Source organism: Notolepis coatsorum (assembly GCF_963971535.1).
Source record: "Notolepis coatsorum genome assembly, chromosome: 14".
Classification (NCBI taxonomy): Eukaryota; Metazoa; Chordata; class Actinopteri; order Aulopiformes; family Paralepididae; genus Notolepis; species Notolepis coatsorum.
This window is the reverse complement of record NC_140178.1, coordinates 72554691-72577577: the sequence shown is the minus strand read 5'-3', so window position 1 is coordinate 72577577 and position 22887 is coordinate 72554691. Positions and strand designations below refer to the sequence as shown.

Here is a 22887-nt window from a genome sequence, read left to right as displayed (position 1 = left end):
CAGTATGTATGACAGTATATGACATCATAATGACATCACACAAAATAAATTAGCTTTATTCCTTTTGGTAGAGTATTGGTTTAAAATTATACCCATTTTAATGAGTACCTGTAATTTCATTCCACCCAAAAAGCACCTTCACCAGTGTTTTGGTTTGCAAGATATTTGAATTAGAAATTAATAGCATTTGTTAACTATGCTAGTGGAAATCAATGTTTTCTTTTCATATTTAAGTCTGTCCTCCACCCCAATACTATTTTCAAAGAGCAGTATCTTTGAAATGGTTGTGAACAATGGATGCATGTCAGAGATTACCACTGAATGAATAAAGACGAAACGCCACTTCAACTGTGGGTCGTTTTCTTTCTGAGAACACCCTTATCTCCCTCGCTACCATCCAAGTATCTGTTAACAACCTAGAAAATATTGTGTGGTATTTGCGTTTATAGAGGAAGCATTTAACCCTTTCTCTGCCGGAGCTTATATCCATCCTTGTAGCCTCTCTGCCAGCGCTATTTGTCTATGGAGATGTTCACCTTCTTTGCAGGGCTATAATTTTTAAAATTGTATTGCTAAATTGACATTACTATGGCCAATTCAACATCAATTATCTATCGTTCAGGATGTAGGAACGTTTTACTTTTTCATTCACACATTCATACTAAAATACCATCCAGAGTATAAATATGTTTTTATCGTTTTCTGCTGTATTTCATAGAACGTGAGATATAGCCATATATGCATATATTAGATGATCAAATGCAGTTTGATACCGATCAACGTTATATTAAAAATGTCAACTGTACATGATCCTAAACGTCATGACTGGTCATCTGCTGGTGACCGGAGGGGGGGGGGGGGGGGGGGGTCGTTTATAATTCAATGACCGACGTTAAATGATTAATGTAGTATGGGTGATATAATAGATCAGAGCAGTTTGTATGGATAATAATAATCAAAAACGCTGAAACTCACGGCAGCTTCCTCTTAGCGATGGGGGATGATACTGGAGCAAATTATGGGATGTTGATCTAGGTGATCCAGTTCCGGTTTGTATAATACTAATATACGTCCAAATAATGTTGTTTATTGAGTTATGGCAACGGATCGATATCCACAGTGTCTGGATTGAGTCTCGGGAGCGATAGCGAGTGGCCGGACGGAATAGGGGACGGACTAAGCACTTCCGGCCACTTCCGGTTTTGGCAACTCGTCGATCGGCCACGAGGTGGCGGTATTGAAGCGTTGCAGAGTTGAGCAGAGTCCTACAGCACCAGCCAAGACTCCGTGGGTGAAATGTGAATACCATGACGAAAATATGAAATATTGATCTCAAAGACGCCGTAAGGCGTCATTGGCAGATTACGCATGGCGAGGAATGACGTGTTAACACGTCATCGGCGGAGAATGGGTTAAAGGAAAACTCCAACATTTTGGGAAATTAGCTTATTTAACATCTTCCCTGGAGTTAGACAAGAAGATGCATACCTTTTTTGTCTCTCTGCATGCATTAGGCTTAGGGAACGCCCGCACTGTTAGCGTAGCTTCATCACTGGAAGTGGGTCAGACCTTCACCCTGAAGTTCCCTACAGTCCCCTACAGTCACGAAATACACTCCAAATACAACTCCAAAACGTTCCTGTAAACATGTTGTGACCTGTGTATTTACCACGTGGAGAAATAAAAAATAATTGAATTCAACAATTAAGTTTTCTAAGCAAATATACTCTGAACTATTTTTTGCCGAACCACTCCTCTCTGGGCTCAGTGATTTCACGTCACCAGTGCTACTTTAACGTCGAGGTCAGTGTTTGTTTACATTTTCATTTCATTCAAAGGATACGAACCGATTGAAGTTTATGGATACCATGACTGTGGTAAGTTTTCATTTATGTTTTTAGATGGAAGGCTGTATTCCATCGGTCTAACGTTAGCGAATATTGTGAGATTGATGAATAGGACAGTAAGTAAACTTTATTTGTATAGCACCTTTCACAGATAAAATCACAAAGTGCTTTACAGAAGTAAAACATAGCAACATAGAGGTGAACGCACTACACATAAAACAATTCTGACAAGCATAGGCATAACATAAGAAAATGAAATAACTAAATATGAGTGCAACATAAATGTCAGTCCTAAAAACAAAACAACAATTATAAATAAATAAACAAAGTATACAACCAGGAATTAATTAAAAGCCTGTCTGAATAAAAACGTTTTCAACTGTTCCTTAACACTTTGAGTGCCAGCGACGAGTTATGTCGTCATTTCATGCCCCCCGTTGAGTGCCGACGACGCAATTTCTTTTATTAGCGATCTGAATTCATATTTCATCAACCGAGTCTCCCGTTAGTACAGCAGCCCCTCTAGGAGCTCCGATGGGAAAATACCGCCCCCTATCGTCTATCCCTGTGTAACTGCAGGCCATTCGATTACACTGGTGGATCTGTGGAGGGGGAGCCTACTGGCTCCACTATGCTGGTGAGGGATCTGATCAAGAGGGAAGTGATCGCGAGATGGAAAGCAGCCTGGAATATATATTTACAGCAGCCAATAATCAATCAATAAACACGATCGATATTTGGAATGGCGATCAGGAATTGTAATAATCTTTTTGGAGAACATCTGATCTAAGGTAAGGAGTCTATGTTACCAGTTTTAGGATAATCAGAGCTGTCTTCACCGAGATAACAGCGTGTCCCGTATGTGTATATGTGTGTGTGTGCTGTTGAGGAAATAAGAGAATCGATTTTTCAGCTCGCTTCTATAGCGTGCATAAGTACACATATACTATCGATAATCTAGCGTTTATTTGAAAACTATTCATAAATAGGCCGACAAATGACAACGTGTCTAGTGTATTCGAGAATATTCCAATAAATGCAGTTTATGACGGAATCTTTCTATTTTCCGAAAGATTTTGAGAAAACGATAGCTTTTCGAAATGCTATAAAAAGGATATGAACCGATTAAAAAACAATCCATTTCGACAATGTTGACTGCAAACAAGTCATTGATAAGCGACGGGCAGATTAGACATATAGCCATAATTTAAAACATAGATATGCGTTTTTAACGCCATCATTGAAGTGGATGATGGCACTCAAGGACATTAATCAACGTTAATGGCCGGCACTGAAAGTGTTAAAAGTGGATAGGGAGTCAAGTGAACGCATAGAAAGGGGGAGGGTGTTCCAAAGGGTAGGGGCCATAAATTGGAAGGACCGGTCACCTTTTGGTATTAACCAGGTCCGTGGGACAACCAGGAGATTTTGGTGGGAGGACCTAAGTGCACGACTGGGGGAGTAGGGGCGCAGTAAATTAAAAATGTACACAGGGGATCTACCTTGGAGGGCTTTAAAAGTTAAAACAAGAATTTTAAAATGGACACGATAATTAATGGGGAGCCAATGTAGAGTGGATAAAATGGGGGTGATGTGGGCACGCCTACTTGTCCCAGTTAAAAGCCTTGCCGCTGCATTTTGAATGATTTGCAAGCGGTTTAGCACAGATTTATCCAGACAGGTAAAAATGTAATTGCAATAGTCCAGGCGTGATGAAATAAAAGCATGGATGAGCATTTCCATTTCAGCTCTAGAAACAACAAATCTTAATTTGGCAATGTTTCTGAGCTGATAAAAACATGACCGTGTGAGCTGGTTGACATGGCTGTTAAAAGACAGTCATCAAAAATTACACCTAAGTTCCTCACATGAGGTTTGACACAGTGACCTAAAGGTCCAATAGAATTTTTTATAATGGGGATGATGTGGTTGGGAGCAATAATGAGGGCTTCTGTCTTACTTGCATTAAGCTGAAGGAAATTATCAGCCATCCAGCTCTTGATGGCATCGATGCATTCATTAATAATGCAAAAACTATTACACTCACTGGGCTTAAAAGAACAATACAATTGGATGTTGGAGTCACAACGTTGCTGGACTATCGACCTAGTTAGCCCCTTTCATGACTGCGATGCACGGCTACAGGGTTTGGGGCGAGTGAATCCACACTCGTGGTATTATTATAACTCATTTATTGTGTAACGCTAGCCCCTTAAAACTTACCACAGTCATGGTATCCATAAACTTCAATCGGTTCGGATCCTTTGAATGAAATGAAAATGTAAACAAACACTGACCTCGATGTTAGAAAGTAGCACTGGTGATGTGAAATCACTGAGCCCAGAGAGGAGTGGTTCGGCAAAAAATTGTTCAGAGTATATTTGCTTAGAAAACGTAAATGTCTAATTCAATTATTTTTTATTTCTCCACGTGGTTAATACACAGGTCACAACATGTTTACAGGAACGTTTTGGAGTTGTATTTGGAGTGTATTTCGTGACTGTAGGGGACTGTAGGGAACTTCAGGGTAAAGGTCTGACCCACTTCCAGTGATGAAGCTAAGCTACGCTAACGGTGCGGGCGTTCCCTAAGCCTAATGCATGCAGAGAGACAAAAAAGGTATGTATCTTCTTGTCTAACTCCAGGGAAGATGTTAAATAAGCTAATTTCCCAAAATGTTGGAGTTTTCCTTTAACACGGACAAAAAGCAGCACAGTCTCCTCACAGAACTCTTTGGCGCCGCCCCTGTGGTCAGAGCTCGTCTGGGTTGCTCTGTCCAAATGAGAGCTAATGTGTGACACAACCTGTCCAAACTATCATACGGATGCAACTGTTTTGGAATCGTTTGCAATTATGAAAAGTCATGAATTTGCAGAGGGGAAGGGGTGAGAGGTTGCCGCTAAAATCCTCAAAAGAATTCCAACAAATACCATTTTACTTTTTGATTCATTCAAATTAGATTTTTGGAGGAAGCAACATGCTTATTTTTCATGTATTTCAGAGATTATAGACAAATGTACCTTAATGTTTCTTAGGGTCATGAAACTCACAACACAGACCTTCAAGTAAAAACAAGAAAATCACCAAAATTGGAGATAAAAGCAGCAATATACACAGTATGTGTGTGTGTGTGTGTGTGTGTTCAAGTGTAGTTTGTATGTGAACTCAAGTGAATAAACCTGTGAGACCAAAGCACCTCAACAAGCTATTCAAGTTTAGACTAATTTAGATGATTGATTCTCTGGTGATGAGAAGAAAGATTGGCTGGAGTGACGATAAATATAAAAGTGGAATGCTCGCTCATGGTGGAGGAGTCACCACAAACAACACACGCAAGTACATCAATTATGTACCAGACTAAAATAGGCACATTTAGGGGACAAAAAAGAAAGGAGGAGCTGGAACATTCCACGAGAGATAAGTGTACAAGTGACTAGGGCTAGGCAATTAATCACATTTAATTTTAAATTACGATTGTTATTGATTTTTAGCCAGGTCATGTTTTTCTGTTGAATTATTTTTAAAGTTCAAGGAAATCCAGTCCACTGTTAAAAAAGACAAGTCAGCGAACAGTCGTGTTAAATAACGGTGATCTCAATATTGACCAAAATAATCGCAATTGTGATTTTTGCCATACAAGTGACATCATCCAAATCTGCTTTTCACCATCTTTTAACTCGATAACTTAACTTCGACTGAGACGCATTTACCGTCTACCAGATATGAGCTATTGTTAGGGTTAACGTGTTTGAGTGGAAGAGCACAGAACTATTGATTTACACATGGATGGAAGGTAGAAGCATTTGGACATTTCCGGAAGCCTCTGTATGCAGGCTGTTATCAGGGAGAAGTAATGACAAGACAGCAACGAACGGCGATGGCGTTTCATCTTTAAACTCCCGCTTCATGCTGAGGACAGGAAGGAGGGTGTAGAGGAAGGGGATTTGATGTATCGCTGGCTTTAGAGTTGAGCGATGTGCTCCATTTTCAGATCGTCCCGCCGCCGCCAAGATGACCTATATATCCAGTGTGATCGGGCTGATTAGTCGGACATTACGGTCGTCAGCATTCAAATTACAGAAGTGAGCCAAATATGATTTCTTTCCTCCATCATTTCAGCTATTCAAACATTGCAACAAAACAGCAGTCAGCTACCACACAATGTTGTTAAAGCCAAGGCTGGTGACTTTGGTAGATAGCTACCCGTTAGCTAGTTCATTAGTAGTCTTGCCTATAGACCTGTTCGCTGTATACAAACATACCGCGTTCGAGCCAGCAATACCAACTGAGTCACGTGACTAAGTCGCCTCGGACCTGCGCGAGCTACTGCACCAAAAGAAGTACAACGGGGCTCTACGGAGAAACCATGACACTCCCCTGACTAAAAGATGTTTCAAACGAAAACGGCTGGGTGTCATTTTGCCAAATCCTCATGGCTGTGAGTGTGAGTCTTTCACCTTTTACATATCTTAGCTTTGGCATGGATTGATTGTTTAGATTGCTAGCATGGCTAACAAATGCAAATATATTGTAGTCTGCCCCGTTGTTCTGACCAGGATTACGTTCCTTTCTGCCTCGGGGTCTGCATGCACATTTGTCATGACGTCATCAGCAAACAGGTCTATTGCCGGGTCAGGATCCAAGGATCCAAAGAGAACTGGTCGGGAGGAACAGCTCAGCCACTGTGTTGCGTTTGGATGGATTAAGAGCCTATTGCCACTCCAGAGAGAATGAGAATGGAATGACACAGGCCTGCCAGTGCCAGTTGCAGAACAAAGCCTCAAGTCATGAAAACTAACCAGGCGAGATCAGATCATGGTAAATACTGTGTGAATGTGAGATGGAACGAGACAGGAGCGCTGGATGGAAAGACCGGCTCTCTTGTCGTCATGTCCTTGTGTAGTGTTTCAAACTCAATAGGCTTCTAGGAAAAACAAAGAAACTTCCTTGCCGTTATGCGAGACACGGGTATGGCTCATTGCCAGTTGTCTTTAATATTTCCCAGAAGATGATGAGTTAAGATTCTGGAGGAGGACCAACAAAACCAGGAACCTGGAAAAGGCCACACGTAAGAGACACACAACGTCCATGTTCAGAAGGATGTCGGTGAGTTGATTTACTTTATAAAACAAGTGTCCTTCCAAAATGAAATAACAACCATTTAAAAAATGTCATATACTGTAACTCTTGGAAAAATTTGTGTTGGAAAAACCTGAATATTAAGTTACTGGGTATCTCTCTCAAGATCTTTGCTTAAATTTTTTTGGAATGTAGGGATTTAATAGTCTGTATATTGGATATATGAATCAATGAACATGAGGCAGAGGCATCAACGCTTGATCCAAAATGGATGCATGGCCTTTTGGAATCAAACCAATCAGACTTATTAGGTATTAAGAGTGCTATGACCTAGGTATAAACTAGGGCTCGATTGATTTTTGGAACAGATACCAATTTGAGTCATCATAAATACAGTTTTACCATGCTATACACACACACACACACACACACACACACACAATAATACAATAATACTTTTTGAATAATGAAAATGATGCAAAGAATCCCATTCCCTTTATCATGAATCATATCACAACTCTGTCAAATTAATGTATTGTTTTGCTTGTATTGAATTGTTTTTTCCCACAAGTTTTTTTTAACAATAATGTGTGATGCCATCACAAACACTGGCATTTAAAGGGTACAAATAAAAAAATTCCTGCACCAGAATGCAGGAAATTAAGTCTTTGTAACAAAAGATTTCCTGGTGGGGGACCCCCAGACCCCCCGCTTAAAAAGTGGCCTGACTGGGGCTATATTTCGCACTATATTTCCTGGCCTGAATGATTTCCCCAGTCCGGCCTTGGTTAAAAGCCTCCAATGCTTATTAGTGTGTGTGTGTTTGAACGTTTGCATATTTCAACCATACATTTCCATTTATATATATATAAAAAAAAAAAAAAAAAAAATTATGGTAAATATATATATTTTTTTTCATATAATAGTGGGGGTCGCAGCTCTCTGACACCGTTATTTCGGGGGTCGCGGCCTGAAAACTTTGGGAACCCCTGCTGTAGGTAACTGCCAGTAATCCACGTTTCCTCTTGTACTGCAGGTAATTCCTGCTTCCCACCGACACAACCCACCCTTTGTGCTGAAAGGTAGACACATGGGTACAGCCACATGATCTGGTTACTGGGTTGATGATGCGTCACAAAGAGAGGCAGAGCAAGATGGAATCTTTGTAGTGTAGGTTATAATTATTCAACCAAAGCCTGCCAAAGAAAATAGATCTTGATGGATATTGATGCAGCCTTTCCCGCACACAGCACTTATTTCTGCGTTCTAGATTCATGGTCTTAAAATCACTATGTGACGCCAAAACAATGTGAAGGTTTGGTGACGGTATGACTTGGTACTGGGACTTTGACCAATTGACCGATCTCAAGTTCTGCCCTCTCTTAGCTCGACTGAGGAAAGCAAAGCTTGGGATAGAAAAAAACTTTCAAGGAAAGAGGGTGGAACTTCAGATCGGTCAATTGGGCACGCTGGTCAGTTTACTTTAATATTTACTTTCACGAAACATCACTCAGCCGTGCAATTTTATGGGCTTCAGCTAGATCCAAGGGTCCATAAAAGGAGGAAGGGTCAGAACGTCAGAATACCAGCGTTCTATGCTCTGCTTGGTGCCAGTTCTATTGAAGCCTGTATTAAAACTCTAAATATACAAACTATCTGAGGAAATATACATCAACCAATATATCAAACCTTAGCTAGTTAACAATGCAACACATTCTGACATCCGAGGTACAGTAATAACCTGTTTGAATGATAACACAAGACCGTAGCAGACTACAAAGAGTGACACGTTCAGCCGAACGCACAATTGGAGGGGGGCTTCCCACCCTCCAGAACATTTACAACAAGCGGTGCAAGGGGAAGGCTAAGAGAATTATTAAGGACTCGAGCCACCCGAACAACTGCCTCTTTGAACTGCTGCGGTCAGGCAAGCGATACCGGAGTCTTAAGGCGAGCACAGAAAGACTCAGAAGAAGCTTCTATCCCCAGGCCATCAGGCTGCTAAACGAACAATAATCACTATGCAACAACCATCAAATGCACACAGCACACACACCCACACACTCACTCAAACAAACAACACACTGCAGCACCCACTCTCCACACTTTAGATCACACAAACACACTTACACTTTATATTTATTGATAAAGGATTTGCACTACAACTCGTACACCTACTGTGAATTGTACCTAAATTGCACCTCGTCCCATTTCTCCATTTCTGCCTTGCACTATATAGTATTGTATATTAGTACACTGCACAGTATTGTATATTGTATGGTAACTACGTCTATTCTGCATCGAACATTGTACATATGTCTAAACTGAACACTGTGACCTCATTTTTTTTTTACTTCTAATTTTACTATGTTATTTTATTTCATACTTATCTTGTCTTGCACAGTCTCTGGAGCGCAACAGTAAGAAGCATTTTGTATAAAAGTATTCTGTACTTCTGTATGACAACTATTAAAGAAACTTGAAACTTGAAACTTGAAGTCACTCTACAATGGGAGATGGTGATCCCATTCAACTCAATGCCGTCCAAACTGAAAGTTTCCACACTTGGCACCAATGTGTGTTCACGCGCTACAGTGCCGTAATGACCCTTCCTTTTTTATAGTTTCCTTGGCTAGATTCAGGAAGGGCTCTGGTCTGATTGTATTGGTGGAGAACGACTCTGAGAGGCACCCTCCCACCCTCGCCTCGCCTCTCTCACCTGGCCACTGCTCCCGTCACCCTCATCTTCTGCCACATGTAGTCCAGGAACATGGAGGCCTGCAGCAGACGGCCGATCCTCTGCATGTGTCTCTCTGTGGGGGAGGGGGGAGGAGAACAACCAGCATTATGTCTCATACAGAACCAGAGCCAGATGGTGGTGTGTGAGCTGCCCACCCTGCTGACCTGTGTAGGGCACCAGTCCCTCGAGGTGGGCGCGCGCCCCCTGGTACTGCAGCAGGTCCTCTGGGGGCAGGTGTGTGAGGAGCACCTGGAGGACGGCCTGGGCATCCAGACAACTCCTGGAATTAGTGTTCCACACCACACAGTACCGCAGGATAGACTCTGTTAGGGGTTAGGAGAGGGGAGGATATGGGATGATGGGTGGATAACATATTATTATCATAATTTAATTAAACTTTTTTAAATGTATTGTTTACACTACTGCATGGTAGTGGTCTGAGATGTATTTGAAAAGAAACATCCCAACGATCCGTCAGAAAGAGATTTTCTTCCATTGTAATCTCAAGCCCCGCTATCTCAAACAAAGAAGTGTCAGGAGGGAATTAACAGTTGTGATTGGAGGATGCGACAGTGGGGGGGAGACAGTGGCTCGGGAGGTAGAGCAGTCGTCTGGTAATCTGGAGGTTTCCGGTTAGATTCTCACTCCTCCCGGGCAGCGTGTTGACGTGTCCTTGAGCAAGACACTTAACCTCTAGTCTTAACACATTGGACACCAGACCAGAGATAAATCGGGTTAACTCGCCATCGCTTGGGTGCCAAACCAGAGAAAAGTATTTTATTCGATATTCCCATTCATAATCCATCGAGGGAGCCTGTGTTATCATTGGGAATGAGTCTGAGATCGCAAATGTCCAATACCGCCGCCGGCCGCCTTGCGGACAGTATTGCACATCCTTGGAAACTCTCTGGCTTGTACGTCGATCTAAAAAGTCCAGTCCGGGTTTTCCTAGTCGGGCATGGCGAGCGGTTATAACACATGGATTGAGGATAATCAAGAACTCCCGGTTCATTTTCTTTGGTGGATTATGTTGGCAACACGATCGACATCAATACTTGGAATGCAGGGCTGTACGCTAAGCTTTTTCACTAGGTGCACACTTGCCCCTAAATGAGAAATTTAGGGGCAAAAAATATTTTTTAGGGGCACATTTTTAAATAACAATTTTACCATTATTTATATCGATTGTTTTTGTATTTTATATAATTTATTTTTTAATAAAATATATATATTATATAATCATACTTGTAGTTGTATTATCTGCGAGACATCGCCACCACGCAACAAGTCAAAATGCTCGCTATATGCAACCAGCTCCACTGTCTGTGTGTACTCGAGTAGCCTCCAGCTACGGCCAGGATTCTCCGGAGCTGCAGCTGGACCCTATACTGTAGCCTCCAGCTACAGCCAGGATTCTCCGGCGCTGCAGCTGGACCCTATTGACTATATTCAGCGTGCCCTCAGCTCGAATACGCATCGACTCATAAGACATTGATATCAGGAGCTATCTGTAGCTACTGCTATATAAGACAACTCCTCAGTGAACTATTTAGTTTAATGGGACGTTTCGTTTTGAACAGTGAGCTAACGCGAGCTATCATGCACTACTAGACTTGCTGGAGCATTTGTTGATATCAGTAGCTAGCCGGCTGGCAGGCTCACCGAGGTCCCAGTGTCCCACTAGAGCAGTGTTTCTCAAAGTGGGGGGCGCAGAGGCATGACAGGGGGGGCGCGAGCGACCGGGAGAAATGTGTGTTTTTACGCGGGTTTTATGTGCTGAACGCACACCCATAAAACAAAGCGCGCGGTCACGCCCCCTCGCTCTCGCTCTGGTTTCATTCAGCTCCCTGCGCTTGGCAAGGCGGTAGTAAAAGGCAAAAGCTGTCCGCTTTTTGTCAGTGAACAGAATGGAGGCATTTTTGACAGGTACTAAAAGGAAGGCCACCGATGCTTCGTGTGACGGTAATAAACCAAAAAACAAGTTGAGAAAATATGACGAGGCATATCTCGCTCTTGGCTTCACAGCGAATGTTGTGGGAGGTGAGGAGAGACCTTGTATTTTGCAATACAAGTGGATGAGGCCACTGACAGCAATAAAGACTGTTTGCTTATTTGCTATGTTCGATTTGTAAATTCCCAGTCACTGATTGAAGATCTGCTGTTTTGCAAATATATCAAAAACAGAGCGACAGCTGATGAGCTCTTCAAAATGATTGACAGTTATCTGACAGAACATGGACTGAAATGAGAGAACTGTGTGGGATTTTGTTCTGACGGTGCGCAGGCCATGGCAGGGAAAAAGAGGGGGCTACAGGCGCTCATCAAGGGGGTCTCGCCAAACGCGCAATGGACGCACTGTGTCATTCACAGAGAGGCGCTAGCGTCAAGACAGCTTAGCCCTGAGCTGAATGAGGTTTTGACAGATGTTATAAACGTGGTGAATTTCATCAAAACCCGACCCCTGAAAGCGCGCCTGTTCTCTGCGCTGTGTGAGGAGATGGGAGCTGACCATTCTGCGGTGCTGTTTCACAGCGAGGCAAGGTGGCTCTCGCAAGGGAAGGTGTTGTCGCGAGTCTTCGAACTACGAGAGGAGATTCGGGTGTTCTTGGAGGAGGAGAGCATGAATGAAGCTGCAAGCAAGTTCAATGATGAACAATTTCTCATGAAACTGGCCTATCTCAGCGATGTCTTTGGAAAGCTGAATGAATTAAACCTTCAGCTTCAAGGTATGTTGATATTTTTTGTCTTCTAGTATCTGTCATGTCTACTCTAAACTTTATGCTGTTCTGTTTAGTAGTGTCTGTCTGTTTGTCACTAAATGTAATATGCATTGATTACAAAAGGACCCCAATTGAAACAAGCCATTGGCTTTCTTGGGGGTTTTAATCCTATTTAGTTGACCTTGTACTTACTGTCATGTGATTTTTTTTCTGCAAACATCTAAATAAAGTATTCTATTCAATTCAATTCAAGGCAAAGATAAATACCTACCTGACCTGGCAAACAAGATCACTGCATTCAGTCGAAAGCTGGAGATGTGGGGCAGGCGCCTTGATGAACAACAGACTGATGCCTTTGAGAACCTGACTGAGTTTGCTGAAAGCAGTGTTTCTCAAGTCACCACAGTGATCCCCTGTCTCAGGCAGCACATCTCTTCCCTGAGAGGATTCTTTTTAAAATACTTCCCTAACAACAATGCTCAGTATGACTGGGTAGTGGATCCATTCAATGCAGCAGGTTGGTATTTTATGTTATTGACTGACTAATTATGACATTTGTTTATGTTGTACATTATATAATAATAATAATAATAATAATAATAATAATAATAATAATAATAATAATAATAATAATAATAATAATAATAATAATAATAACAATAATAATAATATGCTACTATCTAGCTGGAATGGATTGTTGTAAAACTGAAATTTTTACTGAAATCTCTATCTGCAGCACCTGCCGATTTCAGCTCTGCTGAAGAGGAGCAACTCATCGAGATGACCTCTGACTCCACCCTGAGACTGAGGTTTACAGCTCAGACACTGAGTGAATTCTGGCTTGGTGTGGCGAGGGATCATCCAGTCATAGGGCGGAGGGCTGTGGGCATCCTTCTTCCCTTCGCCACATCCTATCTCTGTGAGATTGGATTTTCAGCTGTTGCTTCACTGAAGACAAAGCACAGGTCTAAGCTCAACATTGAGCATGACTTGAGAGTGGCAGTATCAAGCCTGCAACCTCGGTTTGAAAGGATGTGTAGTTCAAAACAGGCTCATTGCAGCCACTAATGCTGTTGTTTAACCTTTATTTACCCAGGGTAGGTTCGCTGAGCACAGATGCTCTTTTTCAGCTACGCCCTGCTTCACATTCACACAGTTCCATTCATACCTGGGAGCTGCCCAGTTACAACCACAGTCTGACACCATTGGCCACTGAGCAACTCCACTGTTTTTCACAAGTTTTTTCACAAAGTTTTTTATCTATTTATAAAAAAAGGCAGTGTCCTTGAATTGTATTGCAATGCACTGCAACTTCTTTCACAAGTTTGTTCATAAGTTTGTTCACACGTTTTTGACACTGCTTTTAAAAAGCAGTGTCCTTGAATTGTATTGCAAGTTCTTTCACAAGTTTTCACAGTTTTCACAAAGTTTTCTATCTATTTAAAAAAAAAGCAGTGTCCTTGAATTGTATTGCAATGTTACAAGATGTCTCTATTTTTTTTAAAGCAGTGTTGAGTGTCCATTGAATTGTATTGCAATGTTACAAGATGTCTCTATTTTTTTTAAAGCAGTGTTGAGTGTCCATTGAATTGTATTGCAATGTTACAAGATGTCTCTATTTTTTTTTAAGCAGTGTTGAGTGTCCATTGAATTGTATTGCAATGTTACAAGATGTCTCTATTTTTTTAAAAGCAGTGTTGAGTGTCCATTGAATTGTATTGCAATGTTACAAGATGTCTCTATTTTTTTTTAAAGCAGTGTTGAGTGTCCATTGAATTGTATTGCAATGTTACAAGATGTCTCTATTTTTTTTAAAGCAGTGTCAATAAAATTGTATTGCAATGTTACAAGATGTCTCTATTTTTTTTAAAGCAGTGTTTGAGTGTCCATTGAATTGTATTGCAATGTTACAAGATGTCTCTATTTTTTTAAAAGCAGTGTTGAGTGTCCATTGAATTGTATTGCAATGTTACAAGATGTCTATTTTTTTAAAGCAGTGTTGAGTGTCCATTGAATTGTATTGCAATGTTACAAGATGTCTGTATTTTTGAAAAAGCAGTCTCGAGTGTCCATTGAATTGTATTGCAATGTTACAAGATGTCTTTATTTTTGAAAAAGCACAGTCTTTGAGTGTATTGGACTGTATTGTTATGTTGTTGCACAATTGCACAGTTGTAAAGTGGTTGCACAATTTGAAAGGTCACGATATTGGTGTTATTTCAATAAATTTAAACGTGGCCCATTTCATGACTATTTTGTTGGGGCGAGGGGGGGCCTGAAATATTTTCGTCCGCCAAAGGGGGGCCTGACAGAAAAAGTTTGAGAAGCACTGCACTAGAGACTAGTGTTTACAACAGCCACGGGTGCGGGAGGGCTGGAGGAAGAGGAGCAGCAGACGCCGCAGCTCTCTCCGTGTGTCTGAGTTCAGTTCAGTTCGGCTCACTATAGGAGGTCGAACGCGTCGAAAATATGAAGCAATACTAACTTTACTTTTCTTCATAGCTAAATCAGACAGTCAGCCAGTCTATCAGAGTGAGTGCTCAGTCGATTGTTCCCGCTGATCATACCTGCTGAGTGCTCACTGCTCAGCTCGCGTGAGTGACGTCATCGCGTCATCACACGCCTTGGATAATTTAGGAGTGAAATGCGAATGCAAGGCTTGAAAGCACTACTCGCAAGCCCGCCCCCAGATAATATTTACCAATCGCGACGGCCAATTAAAAGGGGCAATTCGCGATCATCTCGTCGCAGTGTACAGCCCTGGAATGGCGATCAAATAATTGGAATATTCTTTTTGGAGCTCATCCTAGTCAAGGTAAGGGCTATAGTATCAATCTTGCGTTGATCGAAGAATCCCTTCCCCGCGATCCGGACGTATGTGTGTAATGTGTGTGTGTGTAACGTATTCCTTTGGTGACGATCGAAGCATAGAACCCCCCCCCCCCCCCCACCCTTTCATGCATGCATGATGAAACATAATACCGATAATATAGCGTTGATTTCAGATTGATTGTTGATCCAGGCAAGGAACGCCACGGTTTCTAGTGAAATGCACTACTAAACGCTGCATAGCGGCGTTTCCTGGGATTAGACAGAATTACTCTAAAACTATACTCATTCACCACGGTATAAAACGGGAATGTATGTATTTTTCTTCTTTTTCACAAATTGAACGATAGATACTCAATGTCAAATGGGCAATAGTTTTATATCCATAGCTATGATATTTAATATAGTTTTAGCCCTGCAAACATCGCCATGTATCCCTATTCTTTAAAGCGCTGGCATTCTTACCACACGGCCCACAGCGACCTCTGGCGCCATTTTTGTTTCGTTTCTGCATACTTTTTTTGCAAAGCTTAGCTTTATACTTATAGCACATGCATGAGCCTGGTCTCTTTTGAAAGGTAACATTCTGAAGTTACGAAAGCAAAAAAGGATAATCACTTTTAGTGCTAATGAAATAGAGTAACAGAGGTTTGAACTTGAGTTGAACTTGAGTACTCACATTTCTCTTTAGTGGTTGCCAGATTCCTGTTTTTAAGTTCCAGCATAAAGGTATGAGCTGGACACTGTGGTTCCATAGCCTAAAGTCTTATGTAGTACAGGTAAACATTTTATAAAGATCAGTTTAGAAATTAGTGCTCGAGAGGTTTTAGAAGGTTTTAGTAAACTGTGTAAATTTTTTTAATAAAATAAACGAGCAAATCCAAAATGGCTATCCACCTCCGTGCGTTTTGAAGATTCAGTCACAACAAATTTTCCCTCTTCAACTTTCACCTACTTCCTCTATTCGCACCCCCCCCCCCCCCCCTCGTTGGAAGCGGACACTCCTTGGCTACAATGCTGACCAATCATTTTCGCCATCAGCGGTGATTGGTCAGTTCTCGAGCGTATACAGTCAGGCGTGGTCATTTGACACGCGGCCTGTAAAAAGACGCTCGCCTGACATATCGTCATGTAACTCGAGAACTGAGGCACGGAATTGGTCAAGTGAGGTGGCGTTCGAAAAAGGCGGCAAATTCAAGTTTCGAACGGTATATTACATGATCGGCGAAAAGACGCTCGCAAAGTGCTGTGACATGCGCGCGAGTGCGAAGCGGGACGTATACGACCCAGTGCACGTTACGAGGTTAACCCCTAATTGCTCCCGATGAGCAGGTTGGCACCTTGCATGGTTGCCTCCGCCGTTGGTGTGTGAATGAAGGGTAAAAATGTGAGGAACAAATTGTAAAGCGCTTTGGATAAAAGAGCTATATAAATGAACCATTTACCAATGCACCAAGAAAAGAGGGCGGGGTTTGAGATAGGTCAATTGTACTGATTGCACCGATTGTTGGCTCTGTGTTGATTCATCACCAGAACAGGACACTCAAGTCGGCAACCAGACTATGTTAACAGTTGACCGTCTTACCTTTCTGGTCCAATCGCAGCTTCAGTATCGTCTTCTCCAGCTGCTCACGTCCATTCTCCCCCTGGTGGATGGCTGTGGACAACACAAGACAAGACAAGACGTCAAAGGCACCGTTTCCTTTTTCCTTATAACGTCACACACTGCTTGTATAAATTTTTTTGGCCTTTGTACTTTTGCTTCCATCCCCAATTTAGCCATTATACCAACAACCTAGCAGGACGCGTGAATATTAAAGGCAACCAACTTGTGTTCAGCTTTTCGATCAGCGTTTCTCTGATTGGCCACACGGCCAATCAATCAATCCACTAGCACACGCCCTTGCGGCGCGGCAGAAGCGCTGGTCGAACCAGCGGTGTTCTGTTGTGTGACTGTACTACAGCGGTGTTCTGTTGTGTGACTGTACTAAACTCTTCCACCACATGACCGACATTTGACATACAGTACACCTCCTATCTATGTTGGGATTATGTTTGGTCATGACAAAACAATAAAAATCGCTACTGTTAGTAATGCTGCCACCACCCACTTCAATGACAGAGCTCTCATATTTGCGAATGCATAAACTATATCTTAAATTATGGCGATGTGTCTAATATGGCTGTCGCGAAGTCATTGATAAGCGACAGCCATATTAGACACATAGCCATAATTTAAGATATAGTTTATGCATTCGCAAAATATGAGAGCGCGCCGCTGTCATTGAAGGGCTTCCTACAACAGAGCACCGCCGCTGCTGCTGCTGAAGCTGCATCAAGCCGGCGGCGGCGCACGAAAGCCGGGGATAAACCACCGCGTCGCCCCGCTGGCGCTTCAGGCTCAGCAGCCTCCACGGGCGAAATAACATAACGTTACAGTTCCACACTGATGTACAGTGAGTGTCTAATATGGCTGTCGCGAAGTCATTGATAAGCGACAGCCATATTAGACACATAGCCATAATTTAAGATATAGTTTATGCATTCGCAAAATATGAGAGCGCGCCGCTGTCATTGAAGGGCTTCCTACAACAGAGCACCGCCGCTGCTGCTGCTGAAGCTGTATCAAGCCGGCGGCGGCGCACGAAAGCCGGGGATAAACCACCGCGTCGCCCCGCTGGCGCTTCAGGCTCAGCAGCCTCCACGGGCGAAATAACATATAACGTTACAGTTCCACACTGATGTACAGTGAGTGTCTAATATGGCTGTCGCGAAGTCATTGATAAGCGACAGCCATATTAGACACATAGCCATAATTTAAGATATAGTTTATGCATTCGCAAAATATGAGAGCGCGCCGCTGTCATTGAAGGGCTTCCTACAACAGAGCACCGCCGCTGCTGCTGCTGAAGCTGTATCAAGCCGGCGGCGGCGCACGAAAGCCGGGGATAAACCACCGCGTCGCCCCGCTGGCGCTTCAGGCTCAGCAGCCTCCACGGGCGAAATAACATATAACGTTACAGTTCCACACTGATGTACAGTGAGTGTCTAATATGGCTGTCGCGAAGTCATTGATAAGCGACAGCCATATTAGACACATAGCCATAATTTAAGATATAGTTTATGCATTCGCAAAATATGAGAGCGCGCCGCTGTCATTGAAGGGCTTCCTACAACAGAGCACCGCCGCTGCTGCTGCTGAAGCTGTATCAAGCCGGCGGCGGCGCACGAAAGCCGGGGATAAACCACCGCGTCGCCCCGCTGGCGCTTCAGGCTCAGCAGCCTCCACGGGCGAAATAACATATAACGTTACAGTTCCACACTGATGTACAGTGAGTGTCTAATATGGCTGTCGCGAAGTCATTGATAAGCGACAGCCATATTAGACATAGGGTTGGGCACCGAAAACCGGTTCTAATAGGAACCGGTTCCTAACTTCCGGTTCTGGAACCGGAAGTAACATATTTGAATTTCGATTCTAAATTTCGATTTTATTTTTTATTTTTTTACTTTTTTTTTTGTTTACTTTTTTTTTTTTTTTTTTTTTTACTTTAATACCCTAGTTACAGTACAGCAACCAAATTAAACTGTATCAAGTCAACTGAAAATGTGAATAGTATGATTTTCTTTTTGAAAAAAAAATAAATAAAAAATCTCCTTCGAAATAAGCTGTGACCTGTTCTGACCTGCACCTCAAAGAATCGGAATCGAGAATCGTTTAGAACAGGAATCGATATGGAGAATCGGAATCGGAACCGGAATCGTTCAAATCCAAACGATGCCCAACCCTAATTAGACATAGCCATAATTTAAGATATAGTTTATGCATTCGCAAAATATGAGAGCGCGCCGCTGTCATTGAAGGGCTTCCTACAACAGAGCACCGCCGCTGCTGCTGCTGAAGCTGTATCAAGCCGGCGGCGGCGCACGAAAGCCGGGGATAAACCACCGCGTCGCCCCGCTGGCGCTTCAGGCTCAGCAGCCTCCACGGGCGAAATAACATATAACGTTACAGTTCCACACTGATGTACAGTGAGTGTCTAATATGGCTGTCGCGAAGTCATGCCTCTCCCTCTGACAATATCATAATGATGTGTTTTCTATATTATATCCACAATCATTCATCTAAAAAATTGTATGGGCTTTGATTAAACATGTAACCTACACCTACTGTAACTTACTGTACCTCTGCTTCCTACAGCACAGCAGGTAATGGCGTTAATCAATGGAACGCGAAACATAATAACGTTACGCTTTCTAGTTCAGCGCATTTCATAACTGTATGGGCTTTGTTTATACACGAGTGAATCTGGTAGTTGGTTGTTAAAAACGCGAAACATAATAACGTTACGCTTTCTAGTTCAGCGCATTTCATAGCGCTCCACTGCTACCGCAGCCCAACACAAGTGCGTTGGAACAGCAGCCACAAGTTGGTTGCCCGCGCTGCCGCTTGCGCGCGCTCCTTGAATTTCATTTGGGACGTGGGACGACTGCGCTTGCCTGCGCGTGGGGGCGCGGCCAATCAGAGAAAAGCCGAACACAAGTTGGTTGCCTTTAATATTCACGCTACCAGGACTCATACCCCACCGACTTCCCATCTGTGAACACTGACAATTGTGTTCGTAGTGATGGCTTTAATTAGGCTAATAATTGTTTGTGGATGCTTGCCATTTTGAAAAGGCACAGGGCTACTGAAGGGGCATGGAGAGCCCACATTATAACAGGATTCTGATAACATAAAACATATATTTTACTTTGTATTCATTCAACATGATTTATTGAAAAGTGGCAGCTCTGATATAGCCTATTTAAGGGACGTTTAGAAAAGTGCAGACAGTGGATAAAGCCAGCTTGTCCAATTTGAGAACCAACAGGAGATGAGAAAGGAGGAATAAAGGGAGAGCAGATGCTTTGGCTTCTCTGTGTTCATAGCAGAGCATTATACAGGAGAAGGTTCACACGATCCCAGAGGGCGTGATGCACAGGTGACCCAGGACACAACTAGTACAGGCTGCTAACAGAATGTGGTCTGAGTGATCGGATCTCAATGTGTATTGTGGAAACCCCAAGCCACCACTGGATTGAAGGGCGTCGGCACAATGGCTAGACTCTGCCCATATTTGGGCTTCCGCTTCCAGGCGCGCTTGCAGCTAGTAGGCCATCAAGACCAGCTCACACCAATCAAGACGGGATGCACGTGTTGAGGAAATAGGGGGCGAGGGACACACGCACTCTCTCACATCAGGGGCGAGGAGACAGACCGTAAGCGGAGAAGTCGCCTGGCAGACAGAAATATTCTAAGTTAAGTTCAGTTAAATTAATGGGTTTTTAAAATAAAGCAAACTATTATTTTGGGAACCACAACTGGACTGTCTGTTGTTTTATTCTGCAACCCCTACACCTAGAATTGCCACAGTATACCTGGTGTAAAGACCCCAGCATGGTCAAAGCCAAGGCTGAAAGGCTCTCATTGCGCGTCATGCCTTGCTCACTTGGTCAATAATCTCACACATCATAGTAATATCCTTGCTAGACTGATAATGACTTGGCTGTTCAGCAACAGGTCCGTGGCGCGTGCATTCACTGAAGAGGAATGAGGAAAGGAAAGGTTAGTGATCTGTATCTGTATTTACATTGTGAAGCTGCAGCGTGACAGTGTGACGACAGCCCTCGCGGCAGAGGAAACAGTCACAGCTCAAAATGTCCTGTTCGGCTGTGAAGAATGCGGATGAGCATCAAATTAATCCTCGATAAGAACTCACTTTGTGAGCCAGAGATCATTAGGACTCAAATCACAGGTTGAAAAACGGAACACAATTCTTACGACTTGTCCAATGGGGTGGTTCGGTCAAGTAACGGATAACTACACAAGACGCAACACACTTTTGCCATTTTGCTAGCTCAGACCCATTCCCAACAATAATATCAGGTTGGATGGATGAAAATGAATGGATATTAGGGATGCGCCGATCGATCCGCCAGCGATCGGTATCGGCCGATATTCAGTATAAATATGAGATCGGTGAATTCCGATAATGCTTTATTTTCGCCGATCGTGAAAACCGATCGAAAAACATGATCCAATTCTTAGCGGAGATCTCACTCGCTCAGACACACAGAGCTGCAAACTGCCACTCCTCCTCCTCCTCCTGCCCCTCCCGCACCTGTGTAAAGTTTGTAAACACAGAGGCTCCTATTGCCTCGGGCAATAGTCTGCTCTAGTCTAGTGCATGCGACCGTGAGCTAACGTTAGCTACCTAGCTATCGTTACTGTTTAAACAAAATTACCCAGTCAACTATTCACTTTTAGTTTAATACATGAGGCATTGTCTAATGGTATCTAGCCGGCTAGCTACTGATAGCTCCTGATATCAACAAATGCTCCAGCAATAGTCTAGTAGTGCATGATAGCTCACGTTAGCTCACTGTTCAAAACAAAATGTCCCATTAAACTAAATAGTTCACTGAGGCGTTGTCTTAACATTATCTAGCCGGCTAGCAGTAGCTACAGATAGCTCCTGATATCAATGTCTTATAACATTGATTCGATGCGTATTCGAGCCCCGGCTTGCATCGCAGTCACAAACGGGGCTAGCTGAGGGAGTAGGGTATATCTACAGAGCCGCAGATATACCCTGCTAAGGGCATGCTGAATGTGATTTGATCAAAGCAGAGTATACACACAGACAGTGGTGATAACGAGCATTTTGACTTGTTGCGTGGTGGCGATGTCTCGCAGATAATACAACTACAAGTATAATTATATAATATATATATTTTATTAAAAAAAATTTAAATATTTTTTTTATAAAACCAAAAATGATCGGTATCGGCCGATATGGATCAAGACAATCTGTGATTGGTATCGGTGGCAAAAAACGTGATAAGGGCATCCCTAATGGATATCACTAATAAAATAAATAACGATTAAAACCCGACTATACTCGTGATTGGCGCTCAAGCGATGGCGAGTTAACCCGACTACATCGGGTCTGGCGTCCAATGAGTTAAAGCTGGGATTTGTACTCCCATTATCCCAGCATATCGTTCTGTGTGAAAGAAACGGGGGGGGACGACGACGACGACTTATAACGCAGCATTTTGCCATCTTCGAGTATAGTAAAATTGCCGGGTTGGTTTCGTCCTGGCTTGTGTGCATAAGGGACATCCCGGCATAGCTGTGAAGGAATCCTTGTTTTTCAATGTGTATATAATGTAAATATCTGCATTATAATGTAAATATCCGCAGATGACGGCATCTACTCGTAGATATTAGTTGTAAGAGGACAGTATCAGTCACTATGTTTGGCTCCAGTGAGGCTGCAGACGAGGGCCTGTTATCAGCTGAGCTCTCAAGCGAGCCAAGGTCATTGTATGCAGCGGCACTGGGCTCTCACATGATGGTGTGGTCCCATCGTTTAGTAATATCAACATCGCCGTTGTTATAGTGATTTGGGTCAAAAGTGCCGTTGCCATACTAACAGTCACGAGAGAGAGGTCGACATCGCGCTACTTGAAGACGGTAAGCTGTGGGGTCTTCAGGAGACTAGCCAGATTGAGACACGACGCACAGGCGAGCAGACACGTTGATCAGAGACTTTGAAAGGATCATTCCTCCCCTCAGGGGGGGGGGGGGGGGGGCTACGACGAGGCCCAGAACCATTGGACTAAT

At 42.9% G+C, this 22887-nt stretch overlaps 1 protein-coding gene across 1 annotated transcript in view; it reads right to left on the bottom strand.

The window, feature by feature from the left end:
- tbl3 (transducin beta like 3) overlaps window positions 1-22887 on the bottom strand; it is an 83812-nt gene that overhangs the window by 3225 nt on the left and 57700 nt on the right. The window contains exons 20-22 of the mRNA XM_084328873.1: window positions 16801-16872; window positions 9831-9989; window positions 9646-9739 (exon numbers count right to left, since the gene is read on the bottom strand). Coding sequence (XP_084184999.1) covers window positions 9646-9739; window positions 9831-9989; window positions 16801-16872 — 325 coding nt within the window. The remainder of the gene's footprint in view (window positions 1-9645; window positions 9740-9830; window positions 9990-16800; window positions 16873-22887) is intronic.